This window comes from Anolis sagrei, chromosome 10, assembly GCF_037176765.1.
Source record: "Anolis sagrei isolate rAnoSag1 chromosome 10, rAnoSag1.mat, whole genome shotgun sequence".
Taxonomy (NCBI): domain Eukaryota; kingdom Metazoa; phylum Chordata; class Lepidosauria; order Squamata; family Dactyloidae; genus Anolis; species Anolis sagrei.
In genome coordinates, this window is record NC_090030.1 from 27,929,016 (window position 1) to 27,954,423 (window position 25,408).

Below are 25,408 nucleotides of genomic sequence, written 5' to 3' on the forward strand. Positions count from 1 at the left end.
CTCCTTAAGCCGCTCCTCATAGGGCTTGTTCTCCAGACCCTTGCTCATTTGAGTCGCCCTCCTCTGGACACATTCCAGCTTGTCAATATCTCTCTTGAATTGTGGTGCCCAGAATTGGACACAGTATTCCAGATGTGGTCTAACCAAAGCAGAATAGAGGGGTAGCATTACTTCCTTAGATCTAGATGCTATGCTCCTTTTGATGCAGGACAAAATCCCATTGACTTTTTTTTGCCGCCACATCACATTGTTGGCTCATGTTTAACTTGTCAAATCGAAACATATTCTATGAAATAATCCACAAAGGCCGGAAGTACCAGAAAGCCCGAACAACAACCCAAAACACAATATCCGTCAAAGCAACTCATAGAATCATAGAATCAAAGAGTTGGAAGAGACCTCATGGGCCATCCAGTCCAACCCCATTCTGCCACGAAGCGGGAATATTGCATTCAAATCACCCCCGACAGATGGCCATCCAGCCTCTGTTCAAAAGCTTCCAAAGAAGGAGCCTCCACCACACTCTGGGGCAGAGAGTTCCTCTCAGCCTTCTCTTCTTCAGGCTAAACATGCCCAGCTCCTTAAGCCGCTCCTCATAGGGCTTGTTCTCCAGACCTTTGATCATTTTAGTCACCCTCCTCTGGACACATTCCAGCTTTTCAATATCTCTCTTCAGTTGTGGTGCCCAGAATTGGACACAATATTCCAGGTGTGGTCTAACCAAGGCAGAATAGAGCATGGGGAGCATTACTTCCTTAGATCTAGACACTATGCTCCTATTGATGCAGGCCAAAATCCCATTGGCTTTTTTTGCCGCCACATCACATTGTTGGCTCATGTTTAACTTGTCAAACCGAAACATATTCTATGAAATAATCCACAAAGGCCGGAAGTACCAGAAAGCCCGAACAACAACCCAAAACACAATATCCGTCAAAGCAACTCATAGAATCATAGAATCAAAGAGTTGGAAGAGACCTCATGGGCCATCCAGTCCAACCCCATTCTGCCAAGAAGCAGGGATATTGCATTCAAATCACCCCTGACAGATGGCCATCCAACTAAGCAAAGAAACCCAATTATGTATCAATCTCAAAATAAGCTCACCTGGTAGCTTCACAAGAGTAGTACAGAACATAATTTTATTATCATTATTATTATTCTGAGACCTGATCACATTGACTCTTGGATAATAAATCTATACATTTCATCAACAGTTTCTGTTTGGTATATTGTTCTTTCGCCTTCTTCTGGTTTTTGTTTTTAAATTATACTGAATGATTAATGCACCTTTGTGACCAGGAAAAAACAAATCAGGCATATTTAAATACATATTGAGGAGTACATAATTTTTTCCCCCTATTTAGTATACAAAGTATTTCATAAATATGAATTATCTTACAAAAATAATTTCTGGAACGCTCACACAGCAAGCAAATTCTTTTTTTTCGTAAAATTTTAGACAACCTTTGGGGGGTTGAGAGAAGGTTCACGTCACTGAGAAATGGGTTCGAACAGGGGTAAAGAAGCCATAAATTAGTCTTACAGTGAAATATATATATATATTTTTCTTTTCTCATCGCGTTGAGTGCTGCCATTTTTCAAAAACGAAAATTGTATTTGCTTCTCGTTGTCGTGGGTTGGTTAGCGGATTGGTTTCCATCGTAATGCCGATTCATGGTATGTGTCAAGACGGTCAAATTGATTCCTAGGGATGCAAATGCATGGCATTTTTTTTGGAAAACAAAGATTTCTGCACAATTGAACATTATAAATCCAGCGGGTTTCAAGATGCAGGCCATAAAGGTAACCAATTTTACACGTACTATCGAATGTTCTTTCTTTTTGCATGCTTTTTTTTGTTTTGCTTTTTGTAAAAACGTGGTTTTGGGTAAGCTCTAAAACAGTGCTGCTTACAACACTACACACCATGGGGATTGACTAACTCCAGTTCGACCGCCACATTTAATCCAAAAGCCGATGGATGACCAGTTGAGATACACCAGCCCGGACGGATCAGTTCCTTTTCTTCTCCCTGTTTTATTTTTTTTTACCCCCATTTCACCTTGCGCATTTGCTTAAACAAATCACAAGGAACGTCAAGTTTTGCCGATAGGGTACAAAACATATATGCCTCTTGAGGTTAAATTCAGTGAAATATGTGTATAAAGCAACACTTTTTTTGGCCATAGTCTCGCAGGATTCCCATAGATTTCCACTGGGCGAAAGTTGTGAAACCGCACCTATTTCGAACCAGAGTTTGATCACACACCCTCGATTCCCCTGCCTCTCGGCCCACTGGTAGAATATCATATTTGGAAAGGAAATGTCAACAAAAGGCACTTGCATCATTAAATAAATGTCCTCTGTAGGAAATACGATTGCATGACCTAGATCTTATTCAAAGCCGTTTGCTCCTCGAGAACTTGTAAGTAGTCCGGCGTGCCCTGAAGTTTCGCTTTCAATTCAAAATACTCACTCTTTCTTTGTTCAACTACGATTTTGCTATGATTCCCCCCTATTAAAGATTTCTTGTTTTTCCTGTCTTGCTGTTTCTCTGGGTAGCGGATCTCAAAGCCGCTGACCCCTATACTGTTGTATTCCTTTTTACTTTCCAGAAAATTCTGGATGAATACATTCGAATCCCGTCCTGGGAATAACTCGTCGAGTTCGTCAATTGTGCTGAGTCTTTTCCTGGGATCCATGTGCAATAAATCTTTGTCCTTGTCGCTGTTGTTCCTCAGGATGAGTTTCTGCCCCGGCGGCTCGGAAAACGTGAAACCCGTTTCCATTTCCTTTAAGCCGCAGGAGTGGCTTTTGCTCATGTGCTCAATGGTTTGAGGGATGAAAGCCTCGGCACCGAGAGTGTCCTTTTTGTTCGACATGTGGTCATGTTTCCGGAGCTGCAGTTGCATCGAACTGCACTCAGGGTTGCCCAGCCCTTCGTGCTTCACGGATGGTTTCTTGTTGCGACGGAGAACGAACACCAGAAGACAAAAAGCAACAAAGACGGTTAAAATCAGCACCACTAAAATGCTTAAGATGAGGATAGACAATGGAACCGGGCCACCCGGAGGACTCCGGATTGGGCCCAAGGGTGTTGTGAATGTGACCACGGGTGCAGGGCTGGTAAAAAAGGCTGACTTCAAGAGCTTGGGGCACAAGATCTCATTTTTGAGAGACTTTAGTTCGATGTTTGCAAACTGCACCGGCGTCTCACACTTGACCTCCTTCACGACGATGCCGTCGTTGAGTTTCTCCAGCCACAGCTTCAGAGCCACCAAGTCGCAAGTGCAGTCCCAAGGATTGCCTTCCAGATCAATTTGGGTCAGGGATTTGAGGTGATCGAGGACGCCGCTTACCGGCAGGTACATGAAATGATTGTTTTTCAGGTTCAGCCGAGCCAAGGGAGCCCCGGCAAAAATGTAAGCCGGCAGACTCCTCAGCAAGTTGTTGTTCAGGTACAGCAGCTGCAAGTTGGGCATCAGGTCAAAGGTGCCCGCCAAAATCTCCTTGATGACATTGTATTCCAAATACAGATACTGAAGGTTGTGAAGGCCGGCAAACATTTCCGGACTCAGCCGCTCGATCTGATTGCCGTTCAGGTACAACCTCCGTAAATTTGTGAGGTTGCGGAAAACCTCCCCTTTGATCGCCACAATCCGGTTGCTGCCCAGATGGAGTAAATCCAGCCCTTCAAACTCAGCAAAGTCAGAAGTGTCCACATCCTTAATGTAATTGCCGTTCACATGCAGCTTCTTGGCATTCAGCGGCTTAGGGACCAGCTCAGCCAATGACTGGATGTTCCTTTCCTGACAATTGACGCTTAATCCCAAATCCGAAGGGTGCGTTTTGCAAACACAAGGGTGCGGACAAGGAGTCAGAGGGGGCACTCGGGTTTGAAAGGACACAATTTGGCTGAGATTGCGGTTCGAGAGCGATTTCCCCGCAACGATACCCGAGATCTTGGAAGGGTTGGTGGTTTTGGGCGGTTTGGTGACCAATCGGTGCACGGACGTTTGTGTTGTGTGGCCATTGGGAGTGCTGTAGCCCGGTTCCAGCTGTGACGGAGGCAGGATGCGGACATCGAAATCACTTCCTGTCCCCATGGAGCACAGCTCTTGCTTGTTAGTCTCTTTCAAAAGCCTGCCGTACAAGTCACTGGGTGTTTCGCAGATGGCTTCTCCGATGTAGATGTTATAGGGCATGTTCTCCAGCCATGCCTTCAAAGGCAAGAGGTCACAAGTACAGTTCCACGGGTTGTCCTCCAGCTGCAGCTCCACAATGCGCCCAATGTGCTCCAGCACCCCGATATAGGGCAGTTTCTGTATTCTGTTCCCACGTATATCCAAGTGGGTTAGAGACGCAAACCGGAAAATATTATCAGGAAGGAAGGCGATGAGATTGTCATTCAGGATGAGGACCTTCAGCTTGTGAAGCTTATTGAAGGCCCCCCTTTCGATATATTTGATTAAATTGTAGTCAGCCTGGAGATACTCCAAGTTCTCGATGCCGAGGAAAGTGTCCGCTCGGAGGACCTTTAATTCGTTGTTGTTCAAGTGCAACTGTTTCAATGCGCTGAGGCCCAAGAAAGCTCCTCCTTCAATGTTTTGCAGTTTATTGTTCCCCAGCTGCAAGGAGACAGCGTGAGTAAAGTTCAGGAATGTATTTGGATACAGGATGATGAGGAGGTTGTTCTGGAAATTGAGGTGATAGAAAGTCGACCATGGAGGCTTCAGCTGATTTGGTCTGTAGACTGCAACCTTTTCACAGTTGACATAAAGTACATTCTCCACCGACACACAGGAGCAAACATTGCAAATTTCCACAGATGCGTCAGTCTCTGGATCGGTTGAGGAAGCTGGACTGGACAACACCAGAAAGACCCACAGAAGCATCTTTTTAGGAACAGCAGCCAAACCTAACGTGGTCTTGAACAAAGATCGGAATCTGCAAGAGAAAGGAGGGGACACGTTGTAAATGCAGTCTTCCCAGAATTATAAACAGTATTAAAATATTAAATAAATATTAAAAAAATAAAATATTAAAATATTAAATATTAAGTAAATAATAAAATATTAAAAATGAAGGCAAAAGGTCAGGAGAAAATGCCTCTAGAACATGGCCATATAGCCTGGAAAAACCTACAACAACCCAGTATTAAAATACTGTAAAAACTAAAATTACAACAGCAAAACAAGAGAGGAAACAAACAAGGACATCTAATCACCTCTCAACAAAAGATTGCCCCAGGCACTGCCAGGCCATCAAATGCTAATCAAGGTGGTCAGTTGAAACATTCGCACATAGCTCCAACAGACAAGAGTCCTTTGTCCCACCCTGGTCATTCCACAGACATATAAACCCATTTTCCTCGTTCCAACAGACCTCACTACATCTGAGGGTGCTTGCCATAGATGCAGGCGAAACGTCAAGAGAGATTGCCTCTAGAACATGGCCATATAGCCCAAAAAACCTACAACAACCCAATATGCTGTGACTCTGCTATGGCTGACTTCTCTAATCACCTCTCAACAAAAGGTTGCCCCTGTCACTGCCAGGCCATCAAATGCTAATCAAGGTGGTCAGTTGAAACATTCACACCTAGCTCCAACAGACAAGAGTTCTTTGCCCCACCCTGGTCATTCCACAGATATATAAACCCTTTTTCCTAGTTCCAACAGACCTCACTACCTCTGAGGAAGCTTGCCATAGACGTCAGGAGAGAATGCCTCTAGGAGATGGCCATATAGCCCGAAAAAACCCACAAGAACCTTATTATTATTATTATTATTATTATTATTATTATTATTATTATCCTTTATTTATACCCCGCTAACATCTCCCGAGGAGCCCCCGGTGGCGCAGTGGGTTAAAGCACCGAGCTGCTGAGCTTGTTGATCGAAAGGTCGCAGGTTCGATTCCGGGGAGCGGCGTGAGCTTCTGCTGTCAGCCCTAGCTTCTGCCAACCTAGCAGTTCAAAAACATGCAAATGTGAGTAGATCAATAGGTACCGCTCCGGCAGGAAGGTAACGGCGCTCCATGCAGTCATGCCGGCCACATGACCTTGGAGGTGTCTACGGACAACGCTGGCTCTTCGACTTAGAAATGGAGATGAGAACCACAACCCAGAGTCAGACATGACTGGACTTAATGTCAGCAGACTACCTTTACCTAACATCTCCCGAAGGACTCGGTGCGGCTTACAATAAAACAACAGCATAGCATAGCAATAAAACAATAAATACTCATAAAGCAAAACAACAAACATTACAACAATAGCAATAAACATTAGACAATAACACCACGACGCATTGAAAACTGAGGCCGGGCCAAATGTAAGGAATAAAAATTCGAAAATGCTGGAAATGATAGGTGAAATAGGTAGGTTTTTGGAGATAAGTGCGGTGTGCAGACAATCGTAAATCTCTAATAAAGTGCATTTGGGACATGATGCCAGGAGATTCCTATTCTGGGAAAGCATATCGGAACAGCTACATCTTCAAGCTCTTCCTAAAGACTGCCAATGTTGGGGATTGTCTGATGTCCTTGGGGAGAGAGTTTCAAAGTTGGGGGGCCACCACAGAGAAGGCCCTGTCCCTCGTCCCCACCACTCACACTTGCGAGACAGGTGGGATGATGAGCAGGGCCTCTCCAGATGATTGGAGAGATCGTGTGGGTTCGTATACGGAGATGCGGTCACGCAGGTAGGCATTCACACCTAGCTCAAACAGACAAGAGTTCTTTGCCCCACCCTGGTCTTTCCACAGATATATAAACCCATTTTCCTAGTTCCAACAGACCTCACTACCTCTGAGGATGCTTGCCATAGATGCAGGCGAAACGTCAGGAGAGAATGCCTCTAGAACATGGCCATATAGCCCGAAAAAACCTACAACACCCCAATATGTTGTGACTCTGCTATGGCTGACTTCTCAACAAAAGATTGCCCCAGGCACTGCCAGGTCATCAAATGCTAATCAAGGTTGTCAGTTGAAACATTCACACCTAGCTCCAGCAGACAAGAGTCCTTTGTCCCACCCTGGTCATTCCACATATATATAAACCCATTTTCCTAGTTCCAACAGACCTCACTACCTCTGAGGATGCTTGCCATAGATGCAGGCGAAACGTCAGGAGAAAATGCCTCAAGACCATGGCCATATAGCCCGGAAAAACCTACAACAACCCAATATGCTGTGACTCTGCTATGGCTGACTTCTCTAATCACCTCTCAACAAAAGATTGTCCCAGACCACACTACCTCTGAGGATGCTTGCCATAGATGCAGGCGAAACGTCAGGAGAGAATGCCTCTAGAACATGGCCATATAGCCCAAAAAAACCTACAACACCCCAATATGTTGTGACTCTGCTATGGCTGACTTCTCAACAAAAGATTGCCCCAGGCACTGCCAGGCCATTAAATGCTAATCAAGGTTGTCAGTTGAAACATTCACACTTAGCTCCAACAGACAAGAGTTCTTTGCCACACCCTGGTCATTCCACAAATATATAAAACCTTTTCCCTAGTTCCAACAGACCCCACTAGCTCAGAGGATGCTGGCCATAGATGCAGGCAAAACGTCAGGAGAGAATGCCTCTAGACCATGGTCATACAGCCCGAAAAAACCTAAAACAACCCAGTGATTCCAGCCATGGAAGCCTTTGACAATACAGTATTAAAATACTGTAAAATCTAAAATTACAAAAGCAAAACAAGAGAGGAAACAAACAAGGACATCTAATCACCTCTCAACAAAAGACTGCCCCAGGCACTGCCAGCCCATCAAATGCTAATCAAGGTGGTCAGTTGAAACATTCACACCTAGCTCCAACAGACAAGAGTTGAGAAACCCAGGTTGAGAAACTGTTTTCAATCTCTCTCCTTCTCTCTATCCCTATCCTCGGCCTCTTCCTTTCCTTACAGAAAGGATGTGGCTTGACTTCACAATATCCAAAACCCAAATGCCCTCCACAGCATTCCCAGTGCAATGCATCCAAACGCAGAAAGATGTGCAGAAAGCGTTTGTGCAGACACGACACAAACAAGCCCTTTTGGAAAGGCACACGGAGGGAACGAGAAGGATGGAATTGGGTCTGTGCAAAAGACACAAGACGGAGAGCGAGGATTGGGGATTGCAGGAAGAAAAGCTGATCGTTGCCCATTCTTACACAATGCTCATTCCAAATGCGTGCCGTACCCTATCGGTGCAGAGTTAGGTGACAGCTAATGATGCCCGCTTCTCATCCTTTCACATTTTCACGCTCGGAAAGAGGTTTCTCTTTAGTAAATAGTACTAATTTGGTACGGAAGAAACCATGACCAGAATCACTGGGTTGTTGTAGGTTTTTTCGGGCTATATGGCCATGTTCTAGAGGCATTCTCTTCTGATATTGTCTCTTGTCTGCTGGAGCTAGGTGTGAATGTTTCAACGGACCACCTTGATTAGCATTTGATGGCCTGGCAGTGCCTGGGGCAATGTTTTGTTGAGAGGTGAATACAGAAGTCAGCCATAGCTGACATACCCATAGAGTTTCTTCTAACTCTATGATTCTAGCAGAGTCACAGCAAATTGGATGGTTGTAGGTTTTTTCAGGCTATATGGCCATATTCTAGAGACATTCTCTCCTGACGTTTCGCCTGCACCTATGGCAAGCATCCTCAGAGGTAGGGAGGTCTGTTGGAAGTAGGAAAAATGGGTTTATATATCTGTGGAATGACCAGGGTGAGACAAAGGACTCTTGTCTGATGGAGTTAGGTGTGAATGTTTCAACTGACCACCTTGATTAGCATATAATGACCTGACAGTGCTTGGGGCAATCTTTTGTTGAGAGGTGATTGGAGAATTCAGCATATTGGGTTGTTGTAGGTTTTTTCGGGCTATATGGCCATGGTCTAGAGATATTCTCTCCTGACATTTCGCCTGCATCGATGGCAAGCATCCTCAGAGGTAGTGAGGTTTGTTGGAACTAGGAAAAAGGGTTTATATGCCAGGCCATCAAATGCTAATCAAGGTGGTCAGATGAAACATTCACAACTAACTCCAGCAGACAAGAGTCCTTTGTCTCAACCTGGTCTTTCCACAGATATATAAACCATTTTTCTACTTCCAACAGACCTCACTACCTCTGAGGATGCTTGCCATAGATGCAGGCGAAACATCAGGAGAGAATGCCTCTAGACCATGGCCATACAGCCCGAAAAAACGTACAACAACCCAAAATCTTCCAGTATTTTCTGTTGATCATGGGAGTTCTGTGTGCCAAGTTTGGTTCAATTCCATAGTTGATGGAGTTCCGATTGCTCGTAGATTGTAGGTGAACTATAAATCCCAGCAACTACAACTCCCAAATGTCAAGGTCTGTTTTCCTGAAACACCACCAGTGTTCACATTTGGACACATTGAGTATCTGTGCCAAGTGTCTCTTTAGTAAATAGTACTAATATAGTAAGGCTTTCATGACTGGAATCACTGGGTTGTTGTAGGTTTTCCGGGCTATATGGCCATGGTCTAGAGGCATTCTCTCCTGACGTTTCACCTGCATCTATGGCAAGCATTCTCAGAGGTAGTGAGTTCTGTTGGAACTAGGAAAAAGGGTTTATATATCTGTGGAATGACCAGAGTGGGACAAAGGACTCTTGTCTGTTGGAGCTAGGTGTGAATGTTTCAACTGACCACCTTGATTAGCATATAATGACCTGACAGTGCTTGGGGCAATCTTTTGTTGAGAGGTGATTGGAGAATTCAGCATATTGGGTTGTTGTAGGTTTTTTCGGGCTATATGGCCATGGTCTAGAGATATTCTCTCCTGACATTTCGCCTGCATCGATGGCAAGCATCCTCAGAGGTAGTGAGGTTTGTTGGAACTAGGAAAAAGGGTTTATATGCCAGGCCATCAAATGCTAATCAAGGTGGTCAGATGAAACATTCACAACTAACTCCAGCAGACAAGAGTCCTTTGTCTCAACCTGGTCTTTCCACAGATATATAAACCATTTTTCTACTTCCAACAGACCTCACTACCTCTGAGGATGCTTGCCATAGATGCAGGCGAAACATCAGGAGAGAATGCCTCTAGACCATGGCCATACAGCCCGAAAAAACGTACAACAACCCAAAATCTTCCAGTATTTTCTGTTGATCATGGGAGTTCTGTGTGCCAAGTTTGGTTCAATTCCATAGTTGATGGAGTTCCGATTGCTCGTAGATTGTAGGTGAACTATAAATCCCAGCAACTACAACTCCCAAATGTCAAGGTCTGTTTTCCTGAAACACCACCAGTGTTCACATTTGGACACATTGAGTATCTGTGCCAAGTGTCTCTTTAGTAAATAGTACTAATATAGTAAGGCTTTCATGACTGGAATCACTGGGTTGTTGTAGGTTTTCCGGGCTATATGGCCATGGTCTAGAGGCATTCTCTCCTGACGTTTCACCTGCATCTATGGCAAGCATTCTCAGAGGTAGTGAGTTCTGTTGGAACTAGGAAAAAGGGTTTATATATCTGTGGAATGACCAGAGTGGGACAAAGGACTCTTGTCTGTTGGAGCTAGGTGTGAATGTTTCAACTGACCACCTTGATTAGCATTTGATGGCCTGGCAGTGCCTGGGGCAATCTTTTGTTGAGAAGTCAGCCATAGCAGAGTCACATCATATTGGTTTGTTGTAGGTTTTTTCGGGCTATGTGGCCATGGTCTAGAGGCATTCTCTCCTGACGTTTCTCCTGACGTTTCTCCAAAACTCCCATGACCAAATACTGGAAGAGTTTGGTGGACATTGACCTTGAGTTTTGGAGTTGTAGTTTGAAGCCATTGTTCCTAGTCTCCAGGGCAGCAGAAAACAAGCTTGCTCCCTCCTCCTTGTAACTTCCTCTCGCATCTATGGCAAGCATCCTCAGAGGTAGTGAGGTCTGTTGAAACTAGGAAAAATGGGTTTATATATCTGTGGAATAACCAGGGTGGGACAAAGGACTCTTGTCTGCTGGAGGTAGGTGTGAATGTTTCAACTGACCACCTCGATTAGCATTTGATGGGCTGGCAGTGCCTGGGGCAATCTTTTGTTGAGAGGTGATTAGATGTCCAGCATATTATTTGAGAACACAGAAATGCTGGACCACTCTCACAACCATCATGTATTCTGCCTTGGTCAGACCACACCTGGAATATTGTGTCCAATTCTGGGCACCACAATTCAAGAGAGATATTGACAAGCTGGAATTTGTCCAGAGGAGGGCGACTCAAATGATCAAGGGTCTGGAGAACAAGCCCTATGAGGAGCAGCTTAAAGAGCTGGGCATGTTTAGCCTGAAGAAGAAAAGGCTGAGAGGAGATATGATAGCCATGTATAAATACGTGAGAGGAAGTCACAGGGAGGAGGGAGCAAGCTTGTTTTCTGCTTCCTTGGAGACTAGAACGCAAAACAATGGCTTCAAACTACAACTCCAAAACTCAAGGTCAATGTCCACCAAACTCTTCCAGTATTTGGTCATGGGAGTTCTGTGTGCCAAGTTTGGTTCAATTCCAGCATTGGTGGGGTTCAGCACAATGGCTTCAAAATACAGTACAAGAAAGGGGATTCCATCTGAACATGAGGAAGAACTTCCTGATTGTGAGAGCCGTTCAGCAGTGGAACTCTCTGCCCCAGAGTGAGGTGAAGGCTCCTTCTTTGGAGGCTTTTAAACAGAGGTTGGATGGTCATCTGTCAGGGGTGATTTGAATGTAATATTCCTGCTTTTTGGCGGGGGGTTGGACTGGATGGCCCATGAGGTCTCTTCCAACTCTAGGATTCTATGGATGTCTCCAGGTAAAATAGTTTCTATATTCAACCTGGACATCCTTATATTACTTAATGGTCTCCTATCCCAGAAGACATCAAGACTAACTCTGCTTAGTTTCCAAAATCAGACAAGATCAGTATGCTTGGTGTGGTATAGTAGTCCATCTTCCATCTTCTGATTCTATGATTCTATGTCAGACTACACAGAGAAGTCATTGAAATCCACAAGCATGTAGACAATTTCAAACCATGAAAATGAACAAAATCTGGCTACCAGTATTAAAAAAAACTCTAAAATTAGGACAGCACAACAACAGAGAGGAAACAAACAAGGACATCTAATCACCTCTCAACAAAAGATTGCCCCAGGCACTGCCAGGCCATCAAATGCTAATCAAGGTGGTCAGTTGAAACATTCACATCTAGCTCCAGCAGACAAGTCCTTTGTCCCACCCTGGTTATTCCACAGATATATAAACCGTTTTTCCTAGTTCCAACAGACTTCACTATCTCTGAGGGTGCTTGCCATAGATGCAGGCGAAACGTCAGGAGAGAATGCCTATAGAACATGGCCATATACCCCGAAAAAACATACAACAAACCATTAGCACTTGTACAGGTCACCAGAAAGCATTGCCATGTTGCCGGTGGGACTTCTTCTTCGTCCCCAAAGCACTCCCCGGCCGATAATGCAAAACGAAGTCACCCTTTAATGGGTTGACATCATCCAATAACTTTTTTGGTCATGCATAACCTTATATAATTTTATATGCCCACCAGATGCACCATTCAAACCCATCTCCTATCCTAAGGTCCTTCTTGAGGAAGGCCAATCTTCTTCCAAAACAGGGAGCAAAGGGCCCGTTTCTTGCATAGAGCAAGCTGTCATTTCTGAAATACTTTGGGTGGAAAGTATGTTTTGCAAGTGTGTTTGCAAAAAGAGGTGGAAAGAAAGATTCCTGGCGAACAATAGAAGGTGAAAATGAGCGGTGGAGGAAAAGTGGCAGGAAGAGGGATAGAAGAAAATGAACTGCAGGAGGGGAAGGACAAGGAGAATTTGAATGAGGTTGTTTTGGGGGAAAGGGCTGCAGAAAGTGCGGTGGTTGGAGGAGGAGGAAAGCCAGACGATGGAATAATAATAATTATTATTATTATTATTATTAATAATAATAATAATATACTAGTCCTAGATGCTTGGGAAGTGTTCGACTTGTGATTTTGTGATACGAAATCCAGCATAGATCTCATTTGCTGTGACATACTGCCACATGCTATTATTATTATTATTATTATTATTATTATTATTATTATTATGTCAGTCCTAGATACTTGGGAAGTGTTCGACTTGTGATTTTGTGATACGAAATCCAGCATAGATCTCATTTGCTGTGACATACTGCCACATGCTATTATTATTATTATTATTATTATTATTATTATTATTATTATTATGTCAGTCCTAGATGCTTGGGAAGTGTTCGACTTGTGATTTTGTGATATGAAATCCAGCATAGATCTCATTTGCTGTGACATACTGCCACATGCTATTATTATTATTATTATTATTATTATTATTATTATTATTATGTCAGTCCTAGATGCTTGGGAAGTGTTCGACTTGTGATTTTGTGATATGAAATCCAGCATAGATCTCATTTGCTGTGACATACTGCCACATGCTATTATTATTATTATTATTATTATTATTATTATTATGTCAGTCCTAGATGCTTGGGAAGTGTTCGACTTGTGATTTTGTGATACGAAATCCAGCATAGATCTCATTTGCTGTGACATACTGCCACATGCTATTATTATTATTATTATTATTATTATTATTATTATTATTATTATGTCAGTCCTAGATGCTTGGGAAGTGTTCGACTTGTGATTTTGTGATACGAAATCCAGCATAGATCTCATTTGCTGTGACATACTGCCACATGCTATTATTATTATTATTATTATTATTATTATTATTATTATGTCAGTCCTAGATGCTTGGGAAGTGTTCGACTTGTGATTTTGTGATATGAAATCCAGCATATAGATCTCGTTTGCTGTGACATACTGTCACATACTATTATTATTATTATTATTATTATTATTATTATTGTGTCAATAATAATAATAATAATATACCAGTCCTAGATGCTTGGGAAGTGTTCGACTTGTGATTTTGTGATACGAAATCCAGCATATAGATCTCGTTTGCAGTGACATACTGTGCTTTTGTGTCAATAATAATAATAACAACAATAATAACAATATACCAATAATAATAATAATAATAATAATAATAATAACAATATACCAATAATAATAATAACAACAACAATAATAACAATATACCAATAATAATAACAACAACAATATACCAGTCCTATATGCTTGGGAAGTGTTCGTCTTGTGATGTTGTGATACGAAATCCAGCATATAGATCTTGTTTGCTGTGAGATACTGTGCTTTTGTGTCAATAATAATAATAATAACATTAATATTTATATTCCGCCCTTCTCACCCTGTACTGAATAAAACGTTTGGGCATCCCAAGAAGAAACAAACAGGCGTGTTTGGATGGAAAGGAGAAAGAGGAATGGGGGAAGAAGTAGAGGTCAAAATGGAGGGTGGGTGTGAAGGGAGAAGGAGGGAGGAAAGGGTAAAGAGAAGGGAAAGGAGAAGGGAAGAGGGAGAGTGGCGACATGATGAGGAGAATGGGTAAGAGAAGGAAGGAGGCAGCAATGGGTGGATGTGGAGAAAGCAGCACCGGTAAATAGGAGAAGGAGAAGAAAGAAGAAAGGAGAAGGAAGAAGGAAAAGAAAGGAGAGGAAAGAAGGAGAAGAAAGGAGAAGGAGAAGGAGAAGAAAGCAGGAGGAAGGAGAAGGAGGAGGAAGAAGGTAAAGGAAAAGAAGGGAGAAGGAGAAGAAAGGAGAAAGAAGAAGGAGAAGAGAGAAAGAAGGAAGGAGAAGGTGAAGCAGAGGAAAGAAGGAGAATAAAGTAGGAGAAAAGAGAAGGAGGAAGAAGAGAAGGAGAAGAAAGAAGAGGAAGAAGCAGAAGAATAAAAGGAGAAAGAAGGAAGGAGGAAAAAGAATGAGAAGAAGGAGAGGAAAGTAGAAGGAAAAGGAAGGAAGGAAGGAAGGAAGGAAGGAAGGAAGGAAGGAAGGAAGGAAGGAAGGAAGGAGAAGCAGGGAGATGGAAGAAGAAGAAAGGAGAAGGAGGAAGGAGGAAGAAGAGAAGGAGAAGAAAGAAGTGGAGGAGGAGGAGGAAGGAGAAAGTAGAAGAAGTAGGGAGAAGGAAGAAGAAGAAAGGAGAAGGAGGAAGGAGAAAGAAGACAAGGAGAAAAAAGAAGAGGAGGAGGAAGGAGGAGGAGGAGGAGGAGGAAGGGGAAAGAAGGAAGGAGGAAGAAGAAGGAGAAGGAGAAGAAAGAGAGGAAAGGAGAACGAGAAGGAGAAGAAGGAAGGAAGGAGAAGGAGAAGCAGAGAGACGGAGGAAGGGGAAAGAAGAGAAGGAGAAAAAAGAAGAGGAGAAGGAGGAAGAAGGAGAAGGAGAAGAAGGAGAGGAAAGGAGAAGGAGAAAGAAGGAAGGAAGAAGAAGTAGGGAGATGGAAGAAGAAGAAAGGAGGAGGAAGGAGGAAGAAGACAAGGAGAAAAAAGAGGAGGAGGAGGAAGGAGAAGGAGGAGGAGGAGGGGGAAAGAAGGAAAGAGGAGAAGGAGAGGAAAGAAGAACGAGAAAGAAGGAAGGAAGGAGAAGGAGAAGCAGAGAGACGGAGGAAGGGGGAAGAAGAGAAGGAGAAAAAAGAAGAGAAGGAGGAAGGAGAAGGTGAAGAAGGAGAGGAAAGGAGAAGGAGAAGGAGAAAGAAGAAAGAAGAAGGAGAAGAAAGAAGAGGAGAAGGAGGAAGAAGGAGAAGGAGGGGAAATGAGGAGAAGGAGAAAGAAGGAGAAGAAGGGAGATGGAAGAAGGAGAAAAAGGAGGAGGAAGAAGGAGAGGAAAGAAGGAGAATGAGGAAGGAAGAAGGAAGGAGGGAGTCCAAAATAGAATGGGACAGGGCCTCTTTCTTTCCGAAGGGGGAGGAAATAGGGTTAACCAATGGCTGGGAAATTTGGTGAGAAAGAATATTGAGAGCTAGCTTGGGATGAGAGACCCTCCAGCGCCCCCTGAGCTTCTCCCTTTGCAGAGCCTTCTTCCTTTCTTTCCCCCTCTTTCCCCCAAATAACACCCCCTCCGGCTTTGCCTAGCTTCTCTCTTCTTCCATCTCTAGGAGGAAAAAAAAGAGGGGAGGGGGGGGGCGGGTTGAGATCCAGCACCGCAATGCTTTGCCGCATCACCCTCGCTGCCTTTCCGGATCCTTTGGCTCCATCAAGAGGGGGGCAGAGAGGGGAGAAGATGCCAGTGATTTAGAGGAGGGGGTGTCCTTGGTTTCCTTGGTTTCCCCCCTTCTTTCCGGGAAGAGAAGGAAGATGGATTGGAGAGCCTGGGCATCTTTGCAAGAGGAAGGCAAAGATGCTGGAAGATGCTCAAGAGTCAAAATGGTCCTCTCTTGGATGGAAGATGCTCAAGAGTCCCCATCCTCTTGGCAAAATGGTCCTCCCTTGGATGAAGCATCTCCTGGTGCCTTACCTTTCTGGGCCAAAGGGATCTCTCTCTCTTTCTCTCTTTCTTTCTCGTTCTCTCGTTCTCTGCAGTTGTTCTCTCCGTACGTACGTGATGGGAAGTTGTGTGTCTCCTGTCTCCCCCCTTTTCCCAATCCAGAGAGAAAGAGGCAGAACTGGCTAAGGAAATGCCACGCTTTGCCTTTGCGCCACAAAAAAAGCCGGCCAGGGAGACCCACAGGGATGAAGTGAGGCAACACATACACACACACACACACACACTGGGTCTGATACACATAGAGAGTATATATCCAAAGAGCTCCGACTGGTACACAACACATACATACATACACAGGAAGGGAGGTCTGCCAATGCCATGCGACTCTTTGTGTCTCCCTCTCTCTCCCACGCTGAGATCCCACCAGATTTGGAGCTGTGCATACACTCAATGCACACAGATGTATGTCTTCTTTGTGTGTGTGTTTGTGTCTCTTTCACACACTCACAGAGATGCAACTAGATTTGGGGGGAGAGAGACGCACAGGGAGAGTATGTGGGAATATCCATCCAGGTTTGGAGAGATATAATAATAGTTTGGAGAGATATTATATGTGTGTATGTGTGTGTGTGTGTATGTGTGTGTGTGTGTGTGTCTCTTTCACACACTCACAGAGATACAACTAGAGAGAGACGCACAGGGAGAGTATGTGGGAATATCCATCCAGGTTTGGAGAGATATAATAATAGTTTGGAGAGATATTATATGTGTGTGTGTGTGTGTGTGTGTGTGTGTGTGTGTCTATGTCACACACTCACAGAGATGCAACTAGAGAGAGACGCACGGGGAGAGTATGTGGGAATATCCATCCAGGTTTGGAGAGATATAATAATAGTTTGGAGAGATATTATATGTGTGTGTGTGTGTGTGTGTATGTATGTGTGTGTGTGTGTGTCTCTTTCACACACTCACGGAGATGCAACTAGAGAGAGACGCACAGGGAGAGTATGTGGGAATATCCATCCAGGTTTGGAGAGATATAATAATAGTTTGGAGAGATATTATGTGTGTGTGTGTGTGTGTATGTATGTGTGTGTGTGTGTGTGTGTCTTTCACACACTCACAGAGATGCAACTAGAGAGAGACGCACAGGGAGAGTATGTGGGAATATCCATCCAGGTTTGGAGAGATATAATAATAGTTTGGAGAGATATTGTGTGTGTGTGTGTGTGTTTGTGTGTGTATGTATGTGTGTGTGTGTGTATGTGTCTCTTTCACACACTCACAGAGATGCAACTAGAGAGAGACGCACAGGGAGAGTATGTGGGAATATCCATCCAGGTTTGGAGAGATATAATAATAGTTTGGAGAGATATTGTGTGTGTGTGTGTGTGTGTGTGTATGTATGTGTGTGTGTGTGTGTGTGTGTCTCTTTCACACACTCACAGAGATGCAACTAGAGAGAGACGCACAGGGAGAGTATGTGGGAATATCCATCCAGGTTTGGAGAGATATAATAATAGTTTGGAGAGATATAATGTGTGTGTGTGTGTGTGTGTGTGTGTATGTGTGTGTGCGTGTGTGTCTCTTTCACACACTCACAGAGATGCAACTAGAGAGAGATGCACAGGGAGAGTATGTGGGAATATCCATCCAGGTTTGGAGAGATATAATAATAGTTTGGAGAGATATTATATATGTGTGTGTGTGTGTGTGTGTGTATGTGTGTGTGTGTGTGTATAGATATATATATAGAGAGAGAGAGAGTGTGTGTGTGTTTGTATAAAAAACATAATAATATTATAATAATATAACATAATACAAATATAATAATATACAATAAGATACAATAATAAACAATAATATACAATAATATTATATTATATATAATATTATAATAATATATAATATTATATAATAATATAAAATAATAGTACAAGATAGTATAATAATATAATATACAATAATATAATACAATAGTAATAAAATAATATATAATAATAACAATATAATAATAATATGAAAGGATATCAAAGAATAATAAAGATAATAATATAATGAAATAATATACAATAATATAATACAATAATAATAAAAAATAATATATAATAATAAAATATAATTACAATATAAAAGAATAATATAATAATATAATAAAAATAATATATAATAATAACAATATAATAATAGAATATAAAAGTATGATAAGATAATATTATAATATACAAAAATATAATAAAATAATAATAAAATAATATATAATAATAAATATATAATAATTATAATATAAAAGAATAATAAGATAATAGAATATACAATAATATAATAAAATAGTAATAAAAATAATATATAATAATTATAATATAAAAGAATAATAAGATAATAATAATAATAGAATATACTATAATATAATAAAAATAATATATATATATATTTAATAAGGGAATAATATAATAATATAACATATAATAATATAATAATAAATATAAATAATAATAACAATATAATAATTATAATATAAAAATATAAAAGAATAATAACATAAGATAATAATATAAAATAGTAATAATATAATAATAGCAATATAATATAATAACGTATAAAATATATTATAATAATAAAGTATCGTTATTAGGTTTGGGGAGATATCTATACCTAATCTATCTATAGTTCGCTCCACATCTATTGATACTTTTTCTCTGCATCGGTGTCTCTTTCTCTCTCACAAAATCCGATTAGATATTGGGATATATACACACATATATAATACGCATATATGTGTGTGGGGATAGTGGGATTTGTTTTCTCTGTCCTGATATCTCTAGGCAGATAGATATGTATAGAGACAGAATGCAAAGGGGGAATATATATATATATATCTTTCCCTCTTTGCATTATATGCAATATATATATAGAGAGAGAGGGGGGGCATATAATGCTATATATATTATATAGCATATAATGCAATAATATAATATAATATAATATAATATATATTATATTAATATGCAATATATATATTTCATTATATGCTATATATATATATATATATTGCATTATACACACACTCTCCCCCCTCTCTCTCCCCCATAGCATATAATGCAATATATATAGCATTATATCATATTATTATAATGCAATATATATATATATATATATATATATAGCATTATATGCTCTCTCTCTCTCTCTCTCTATATATATATACATTGCATATAATGCAAAGAGGGAAAGATAGAGCATATAATGCTATATATATAGATAGATATATAAAGCATATAATTATATTATATTACGTTAATATTATATTATATATTATATTATGTTAATATTATATATAATATATTAATATTATATATTATATTCATATTATATATTATATAATATATAATATAATATAATATATATAGCATTATATGCTCTATCTTTCCCTCTTTGCATTATATGCAATGCATATAGAGAGAGAGAGGGAGGGAGGGAGAGAGAGGATATAATGCAATATATATATATATATATATATATATATATATATATATAGCATATAATGCAATATATATTGCATTATATTATATTAATATAATATTATATATTATAATAATATAATGCAATATATATATTTTGCATTATATGCTATATATATATATATATATATATATCACATTATATGCTCTCCCTCTCCCTCTCTCTCTCTATATATATATTGCATTATATGCTCTCTTTCTCCCTCTCTCTCCCTCTCTCCCTCTCTATCTATATATATTGTATTATAAGCTCTCTCTCTCTCCCTCTCTCTCACTCTCTCTCTATCTATCTATATATATTGCATTATAAGCTCTCTCTCTCCCTCTCTCTCTATATATACATATATTGCATTGACACATATAGAAGGGGATTGAATCAGGACCTACCCAGAAAAAGCCGCGCTCAAGGTTGCTCCAGCTCCAAACTCCAGGGGAAAACCCACAGCCAAAAAGGAACCGCGGACACGCGAGAGAGGCCCTGGCAGTGCTCGTGCCTGACCGAACGAGCAGAAAGAGGAAAGCCCCGGGCACGCGCAACGAGACGCAGGAGCGCGCACACACACTCTCACACACACAAAACCCTGAAGAGCTGCTTCCCTTTGCGCACTCCCGAGGAAAGAAAGAGAGAGAGAAAGAAAGAGAGAGAGGAAGGATGGATGGAGTGGCAAGGATGCGGACACAAGCGACAGCAGAAGAGAAAGCCGACAATTCTACCATCCACCCCACTCTACCTCTATCTCCCTCCCTCTCTATCTATCTATCTATCTATCTATCTATCTATCTATATCCACTCTCTCCCCAATTCCCCAATTTGGAGGAATGTCCTTCCACCCTCTCTCCCAATATTTGCCCCCTCCCTCAACCAAAAGGTCCCCCCTTCTCTCCAATATGTCCTCCCATCTCTCCCCCACATCTTCTCTCCAACAGCAAGGTGAAAGTCTCCATCTCTCCCCTCTCTTTGTTCCCCCAATTCTCTCTCTCTCTCTCCCCCGAATCCCCATTTTAGGGGAGGCATTGGTACCTTTGTCCGATTTCCAGATGCAGCCAATTGCGAAGGAAAGAAGAAGGAAGGGGAAAGGGGGAGGGAAAGGAGGAGAAAAAGGAGTGAGGAGAAGGAAGATAAAGGAGGGGGGAGGAGAGTTAAGAAGAGAAGGAGGAGGGGGAGGAAATAAGAAAGGAAAAGGTGAAGAAGGGAGAAGAGGGGGAGAGGAAAGAAGAGAAAAAAGGGGATGAGGAAAGGGAGAAGAAGAGTTAAGAGAAGGAGGAAAGAGGAGAAGGAGGAGGAGAAAAGAAAAGGAAATGAGGAGAAGAGGAAAGATAAGAGGAAGGGGAAGAAGAAAGGAAAAGGAAGGTGAAGAAGGAAGAAGAGGGAAGAGGAAAGAAGAGAAAAAGGGGATGAGGAGAGGGAGAAGAAGAGTTAAGAGAAGGAGGAAAGAGGAGAAGAAGGAGGAGAAAAGAAGAAAAGGGAATGAGGAGGAGAGGAGGAAAGATGAAAGGAAGGGGAATAAGAAAGGTAAAGGAAGATGAAGAAGGAAGAAGAGAGGGAGAGGTAAGAAGAGAAAAGGGATGATGAGGAGAGGGAGAAGAAGAGTTAAGAGAAGGAGGAAAGAGGAAGTAGTAGGAGGAGAAAAAAGTAGAAGAGGGCAAAGGAGAAGAAGGAAGAGAAAGAGGAGTGGAAGAAGAAGAATTAAAAAGAGATGGAGGAACAGAAGAGGAGGAGGAGGAAGAAGAAAAGGAAGTGAGGAGAAGAAGAGGAAAGATGAGAGGAAGGGGAAGAAGAAAACAAAAAGAAGGTGAAGAAGGAAGAGGAGGGGGAGAAGAAGGCTTAAGAGAAGGGGAAGAGGAGGAGAAAGAAGTAGAAGAAGGGAAGAAGGAAGAGAAGGAGGATGAGTGGAGGAAGAAGAGTTAAAAAGAGATAGAAGAACAGAAGAAGAGGAAAAAGGAGGAGGGAAAAGAAAAGGAAGTGAGGAGAAGAGGAAAGATGAGAGGAAGGGGAAGAAGAAAAGAAAAGGAAGGTGAAGAAGGAAGAGGAGGGGAGAGGAAAGAAGAGAAGAATAATAATGAGGAGAGGGAGAAGAAGATGAAGAGTTAAATAGATATGGAGAAACAGAGGAAGAGGAAAGAGGAGAAGAATAAGAAGAAAGGAAAAGAGAGGTGAAGGAGGAGAGGAAAGAAGAGAAACGTTGGGACGAGGAGAGGGAAAAGAAGAGTTAAGAAGAAGAGGAAGAAGAGAGGAAAGAGAGGAGAAAGAGGAAAAGAAACAGGAGATAAAGAAGATATATGAGATGAGGAAGAATAGAAGAGGAAGAAGAGGAAGAAGAAGAAAAGGGAAAAGAGTGAGGAAGAAAAGGAGGAAAAAAGAAGAGTTAAAAAGAGAAGACAAAGAAAAGGAGCTAGAGAAAGTGGAGGAGGAGAAAGAAGAGGATAAGAGAAGAAGGAGAAGAAGGAGGAAGGGAAAAGAAGGAGATGGGCGAGAAGGAGAGGAGAGGGAAAACAAGTGTTAAGAGATGGAGAAAGGAAAGAGAAGGAGGAGAAAAAGAAGAAAAGACAAGAAGGATAAGGAAGAGAAAGAGGAGGACAAGAAGAAGAGTTAAAGAAGAGAAGAAGTAGAGGAGGAAGAAGAGTTAAGAGAAGACAAGGAAGCAAAGAAGAGGAGGAGGAAGAGGAGGAGGAAGAGAAGAAGTAGAGGAAGAAGAAGAGTTAAGGGAAGCCAAGGAAGCAAAGAGGAGGAGGAGGAAGAGAAGAAGTAGAGGAGGAAGAAGAGGTAAGAGAAGAGAAGGAAGCAAAGAAGAGGAGGAAGAAGAGAAGGACGAAGAGAAGAAGTAGAGAAGGAAGAAGAGTTAAGAGAAGACAAGGAAGCAAAGAAGAGGAAGAGGAGGAGGAAGAGAAAGAAGAAGAAAAGGGAAAACAAGGAGAAGGAATAAGAGAAGGATGAGAGAAAGAAGAGTTAAGAAAAGGAGGAAAGAGGAGTAGAAAGACGAAGATGGAAAAGAAAAAGAAGTAAGGGAGGTGATGATGATGAAGATGAGTTGGGAAGAAGATGAAGAAGAAGAGAAGGAGTAGAAGTAGAGGAGGAAAGGAGAGAAGGAAGAAGAGAAGGAAGAGGAGGGAGAAAGGCGTCCCTCAACAGCTCCCGGCCTCTGGTTCAGCCCAGGTGGCCTCCTTGGCCTGGTTTTGGGAGGTCCATCCTGTCATTCCAGCCTGGGCGTGGTGGCGTGGGCTTCTCCTCCATCTCCAGGAGCCTGGGCAAGGATGCTGGGCCATCCGGAGACCACTGAGGAGGAGGACCTGGGTGAGGACTCGTCCAGGGCTGGCCCAGGGGCGCATCTTTCCCCAGCTGCTCTGAGCCTCCACTCAGTCCTTGCATGGCATCCCACTCCACAAGGGAAGGGGGTGGGCGACCCAAAAGCGCCTGAGTGTGTGAAAGGAGAGGGAGCAAAAGAAAGAGGGAGCAAAAGGAGGCGGGAAAGGCAGGCAGAATCCTCCCCTTCCCTCCTCCTCCTCTCTGCACTTCCTTCCTTTGACTCTTTCTGTCTCAGCAACAGCTGCAATATGCTTGGAGAAACATTCCTCTTATGCTTCTTTTGGTTTGTTTTTGCAACAGAAAACCAGCCTTAATGGTACAAATCCGTGGCCATTCTCTTTTCTGCTCGGCTCATGCCATAATCTGATGTATATCTCCCCCAACCATGGATGGAGTTTTTCCCAAAGCGTAAAAGTCAACCCCTGCAAACAGAGCTCTTATTTAGAGATGCCGGGGAAGGACAAAAATGGATCCGAACATCCGCAAAAGGCGTAATCCCAAGCAAAGGGAAAATCGAAAAAAATGTTCAAAAGGAGCAGGAGAAGAAACTCTGCTGCAAGAAACTCACTGCAAGAAACTCACCGGTGTGGCTGCATCTACACTGCCGTATAATGCAGTTTTTGCAGATTATTATTATTATTATTATTATTATTATTATTATTATTATGCGCCCCGGGGCCAGCCCTGGACTAGTATAATGCCGTATAATGCAGTTTTTGCATTATAATAATAATAATAATTATTATTATTTATACCCCACCACCATCTCCCCAATGGGGACTCAGGGCGGCTCACATGAGGCCAAGCCCAAACAACAAAATACAATAAAGAAAAACGAAAACATGAACAATAAACATGTTTCTCAAGAAGAGAAGGCTGAGAGGAGACATGATAGCCATGTATAAATATGTGAGAGGAAGCCACAGGGAGGAGGGAGCAAGCTTGTTTTCTGCTTCCTTGGAGACTAGGACGCGGAACAATGGCTTCAAACTACAAGAGAGGAGATTCCATCTGAACATGAGGAAGAACTTCCTGACTGTGAGAGCCGTTCAGCAGTGGAACTCTCTGCCCCGGAGTGTGGTGGAGGCTCCTTCTTTGGAAGCTTTTAAGCAGAGGCTGGATGGCCATTTGTCAGGGGTGATTTGAATATTCCTGCTTCTTGGCAGGGGGTTGGACTGGATGGCCCATGAGGTCTCTTCCAACTCTTTGATTCTATGATTCTATGATCTGTCAAGTAGGAAAATAAGGTACCACCTTGTGTGGGAGGCTAAATTTAACTAATTTATGAGGCCATAAAGAAAGAAGACTCCGGGGAATGTGGAATGCGGAAGAACTTCATCGGTGTCGTTGATGGACGATGAAAAGCAGCAGTTCCCCCGGCGGCCAGAAAAAAGTTAAATAGCCTTTGTCTGTTAAATGTTGTTTGTCAAACTGGCATTGAATGTTTGCCATATATGTGTTTACTGTAATCCGCCCTGAGTCCCCTGCGGGGTGAGAAGGGCGGAATATAAGAACTGTAAATAAATAAATAAATAAATAGATGTGTCAAAATTTGCCAAAAACCTGAACATAACTTGGGTAGAGTGTCACTTCGAGAAAAAAACCACGTAATTTTGCAATATTTATAGTTTAAATAAGAAAAAAATGTATAATCCATGCTGAGTTATGGAGTGAACAATGCTCAAACGTGCAGATGTTAAATTTGCAGAGCCTTTTACAAATTTAAGGATAGAATTAGGTTGGCTCTTGTTCATTTGTTCAGTCGTCTCCGACTCTTCGTGACCTCATGGACCAGCCCACGCCCACGCCAGAGCTCCCTGTCGGCCGTCACCACCCCCAGCTCCTTCAAGGTCAGTCCAGTCACTTCAAGGATGCCATCCATCCATCTTGCCCTTGGTCGGCCCCTCTTCCTTTTCATAGAATCATAGAATCATAGAATCAAAGAGTTGGAAGGGGTTTTTACATGCACTATCCACAGAAATGGATCTTCATTCATAGAACCATAGAATCAAAGAGTTGGAAGAGACCTCATGGGCCATCCAGTCCAACCCCCTGCCAAGAAGCAGGAATATTGCATTCAAATCACCCCTGACAGATGGCCATCCAGCCTCTGCTTAAAAGCTTCCGAAGAAGGAGCCTCCACCACACTCCGGGGCAGAGAGTTCCCCTGCTGAACGGCTCTCACAGTCAGGAAGTTCTTCCTCATGTTCAGATGGA

General features: G+C 42.1%; 1 protein-coding gene across 4 annotated transcripts; it reads right to left on the reverse strand.

Annotated features, from left to right (window-relative positions):
- Positions 1-1,125: 1,125 nt before the first annotated feature.
- SLITRK4 (SLIT and NTRK like family member 4) lies at positions 1,126-21,002 on the reverse strand. 4 transcript variants are annotated; one of them, XM_060756443.2, is made up of 3 exons: positions 20,275-20,595; positions 16,397-16,513; positions 1,126-4,950 (listed from the first exon to the last, which is right to left on the reverse strand). In XM_060756443.2, exon 3 carries the CDS (start codon positions 4,896-4,898, stop codon positions 2,391-2,393), a length of 2,508 nt encoding a protein of 835 aa, XP_060612426.1. In that variant the 5' UTR covers positions 4,899-4,950; positions 16,397-16,513; positions 20,275-20,595; the 3' UTR covers positions 1,126-2,390. The 4 variants fall into 4 exon arrangements, with proteins under 4 accessions (XP_060612426.1, XP_060612428.1, XP_060612425.1 ...); XM_060756445.2 differs by lacking the exons at positions 16,397-16,513; positions 20,275-20,595 and adding an exon at positions 20,909-21,002; XM_060756442.2 differs by lacking the exon at positions 16,397-16,513 and having other exon boundaries at positions 20,275-20,359.
- Between the last annotated feature and the right edge of the window lie 4,406 nt (positions 21,003-25,408).